Source organism: Hydractinia symbiolongicarpus, chromosome 1 (assembly GCF_029227915.1).
Source record: "Hydractinia symbiolongicarpus strain clone_291-10 chromosome 1, HSymV2.1, whole genome shotgun sequence".
NCBI lineage: Eukaryota > Metazoa > Cnidaria > Hydrozoa > Anthoathecata > Hydractiniidae > Hydractinia > Hydractinia symbiolongicarpus.
Genome location: NC_079875.1, coordinates 16,106,783 through 16,110,341, shown reverse-complemented (window position 1 = coordinate 16,110,341; position 3,559 = coordinate 16,106,783). Strand labels below are relative to the sequence as shown.

Below are 3,559 nucleotides of genomic sequence, written 5' to 3'. Positions count from 1 at the left end.
AGAGATTCTTTATTTTAAATAAAATGCTAGCAAACAATAACAAGTCTGCCAAAATATATCATTCAAAAAATATTTACTGCTGAGGTAGAGTATTAGCTAACTGAGATTTCGAACTTAGCTAGCGACCCTTACTCTCAATGTTATTTGTAAGGAATTCGCTATCTTTGTTAAAAGTTTTTGCACATATTATGACGCACGTATAAATTATCTCTGCTAAATGTACACCATGTTTCAGAAATTACCACCCTGTACCAGAGGTTGCTTTGCCGCCGGCTTTAGTATGAAAAAAAGACAGGGACGCTTGAGGACAAGGTTGCTAGGGTACTTAGATGCATAACTAAAGATTTATGTTAAGTCATAGATGATGTTGCTATAAATTATACGTCTGAATAAAACCATCTAATTTTAACCTCAGAGATAAACTATGATGAACTCATTAATCATATGATGACGTCATGACCTGTTGCCTGGTCTTTTTGACTTGGTGCTTTTTAGGTTTCACCTCTTATCTTCCAATCTTCAGAGTTTTAGCATATACTCAACTTATTAAAGGGCGGGGGCGGAGTCCACCTCTTGGCCCTAAAAACTGTGAAAAGCCTATTAGGGGCTAAAGGAGATACTTTAAAAGTTGCGTTTCATGATTAATGACTGATTATGTTAATATTGTTCTCATGCAGATATCTGTCGTCATCCGAATCGGATGTTGATTAGGCTAATGTGCGTGAACGCAACGTTGATTTTAGTGAAACGAAACGAGTAATTGTTTATTTAAGACTGTGATAGCAAACAAGACATTGACTAGTTTTAAATCCCTTGTTATATTTGGACTGGGCACTGCAAGATGCATTTGATACGTTTTATCAGTAAGAAAGCCATTTTGTTTAAAAGTTCATTATTTAGAAACCACATGCTGTTGAAAGCACTTTTTCGTAAACCACGTAGATATTATTTTAAAATCTCCTTAAGAAAGAATGTTTTTATAGATTTATAACTAAAAGTATCATACATGAGTTGATAGTGCTACGGTGAGTTTTTTTGTAAAGTCATCAGCTCAAATACTGCGACTTGCTACTATTTAAGTTATTACCTTTGTTTGTCTGTATAATTGTTCATATTATTGTTACAGTTATCATCCCTTGAACTACCATGTTTAAGAAATTATAGACTACTTGTGCTACAAAAACGAAGGCTTTTCTGCTGCAAAGAAAAGTCTAGACAGATTCATCCCTCACAAAAAGCCATCACAATTTGTAGCCACTTTTCAAAATTAGTAGAACATCTCGTAGAGAATTAAGAAGAGAAAATACTGTAGCCATGTAATCAGTGGCATAGAACAATTTAGATTGGTATCTTCTGACCGCTCTACAATTTGAAAACTTTTTGAAAATTACCGGTATACAGGCAACGTAATAAGAAGAAATAAAAATAATCGATGTAACATAGGTGACAATAATAACTTCTTAATTGTTACTCTCCATGTCAATACAATACAATCAGTTAATGATCATTTCCGATGTATGGTTTAATATAGCCATTTAAATGTTTTGTCTTAAAAAGACGTCAATAAGTTTCTCTATCGTTTATCAATATTATCCATTCACATTCTTTATGTGAATGGATACGTCACAGATTATATAAATCTCTGTTACCCGGGTAACTTCATTACAGAAGAGTGTTATTATAAATACTGGTAAAAGAACACGCCGGTTAAAGAATAGTGTTACTTGGTAGAACGTGTATAATGTTGATCTATGGTACTGGCGTATTATCAATTTTTTATGAAATTTTATAAAGAATATTGCACAAATTGTTGCGACTTCAGAATAACGACATATAGGGAAAATTAATTTGCAAACTGATGACATTTTCGCTTAAGTAAAGCATAGTACAAAAATGTTTTTTGAACTTTATGACCTTAACATAGCTAATATTTTATATTTTTGTCGAGATTAACAAAAGATCAATAAGGTTTTTTGTTTAAAACATCAGAATTGTTTTTGCTGATTTAAAGGAAGTCATTAAAAATGTGGAAAAATAGTAATGTTCAATTTAAATGTCATCACTAGTATATTACATGTGCTCCTTGATTGTCCTTGATTGTATAGAAAAAGTAAAAATGGTAGTCGGGACATTATTTAACAAGATGCGTGAAAGAAGAAGATCTTCACGACGCAGCTCAAGAGGTTCCAGTAATGGATCGATTGGAATGGGTATTGAATGTTGTGGTAAAATAAAAATATTAATGCTTGGAGATCACAACGTTGGCAAGTCTTCAATATGTTTCAGATATGTCGCAGATAGCATGCTTGGAACAAACAAAATCAAAAATGAAAACGAGGAATTTGAAAGTAGCGTGTTTTTAGCGCCGCAGAATAAGAAAGAAAAAGTAAGACAGTACGAACTAAATCTGTCCATTGCTGATACGTTGTTCCGAAGACGGTCTGTAGAAAGATATAAACAAAAGATTGTGGAAACTGACGCATTTGTATTGGTATACTCAAAGGACAGCAGACAAAGCTATATAAAATTGATCGATTTAATATCTGATATTCATAAAATAAAAAAGGTGAAAATTCCCATCATCATTTTAGGGAATAAGAACGATTTAAAACAAGCCATAACGCACGTGCAAGAAAAGGGAGTGTTACGCGATTACCCACACTTTGATGTTTCTGCACAAGAGAATGATGGTATACAAGAAGCTTTTAAATTTCTTGTCAGACTTTCAGTTGAACATGTGGTTGAAGAATAATGTTCAAAAACGATGTTTAAAGAAAATAATTGTAAATCGATAAGTTTTTATCATAATATTTTCACAAGTAGCTACTCAAGTGTTGAAAAAATATTAACGCTGCGTGAACCAAAACATTATATGTTTAAACGAGACATATTAAACTACAAAGGATGTGAGAGTTTACGTACAAACAATTTAAAATATAGTATTCCGAAAAATTATTTATAGCTATACTTATTATTAAGATTATTTATATATGATAAAACCCAGATTAACCTTGTAAAAATGAACATACAGATTGTTGACTCAATACAAATAGGCAAACGAAAAACAGATTTATTTCTGCTAGTAATGCTTCCTTAAGGGAAGGAAAATGCTTTTTTATTCTTAGCCTTTACAATCTAATGAATGTAAAAAATTAATTAAGTACAAGTTGTTGTTAGATGTTTATGAGATTGTAACTTCCGTGATAAAAACTCCTTCTTGTAGCCTTGTAGCCTTGTAGCCTTGTAGCCTTGTAGCCTTGTAGCCTTGTAGCCTTGTAGCCTTGTAGCCTTGTAGCCTTGTAGCCTTGTAGCCTTGTAGCCTTGTAGCCTTGTAGCCTTGTAGCCTTGTAGCCTTGTAGCCTTGTAGCCTTGTAGCCTTGTAGCCTTGTAGCCTTGTAGCCTTGTAGCCTTGTAGCCTTGTAGCCTTGTAGCCTTGTAGCCTTGTAGCCTTGTAGCCTTGTAGCCTTGTAGCCTTGTAGCCTTGTAGCCTTGTAGCCTTGTAGCCTTGTAGCCTTGTAGCCTTGTAGCCTTGTAGCCTTGTAGCCTTGTAGCCTTGTAG

At 33.7% G+C, this 3,559-nt stretch overlaps 1 protein-coding gene across 1 annotated transcript; it reads left to right on the top strand.

Annotated features, from left to right (window-relative positions):
• The first annotated feature begins 2,116 nt into the window (after positions 1-2,116).
• LOC130655741 (ras-related protein Rab-9A-like) lies at positions 2,117-2,752 on the top strand. The gene has a single exon (XM_057458565.1). The coding sequence runs from the start codon at positions 2,117-2,119 to the stop codon at positions 2,750-2,752; it is 636 nt and encodes a 211-aa protein (XP_057314548.1).
• Positions 2,753-3,559: the final 807 nt, after the last annotated feature.

Bases quoted from the DNA above. Each gene is read 5' to 3' on its own strand.
- LOC130655741 (XM_057458565.1), top strand. From the start codon at position 2,117: ATGGTAGTCGGGACATTATTTAACAAGATGCGTGAAAGAAGAAGATCT.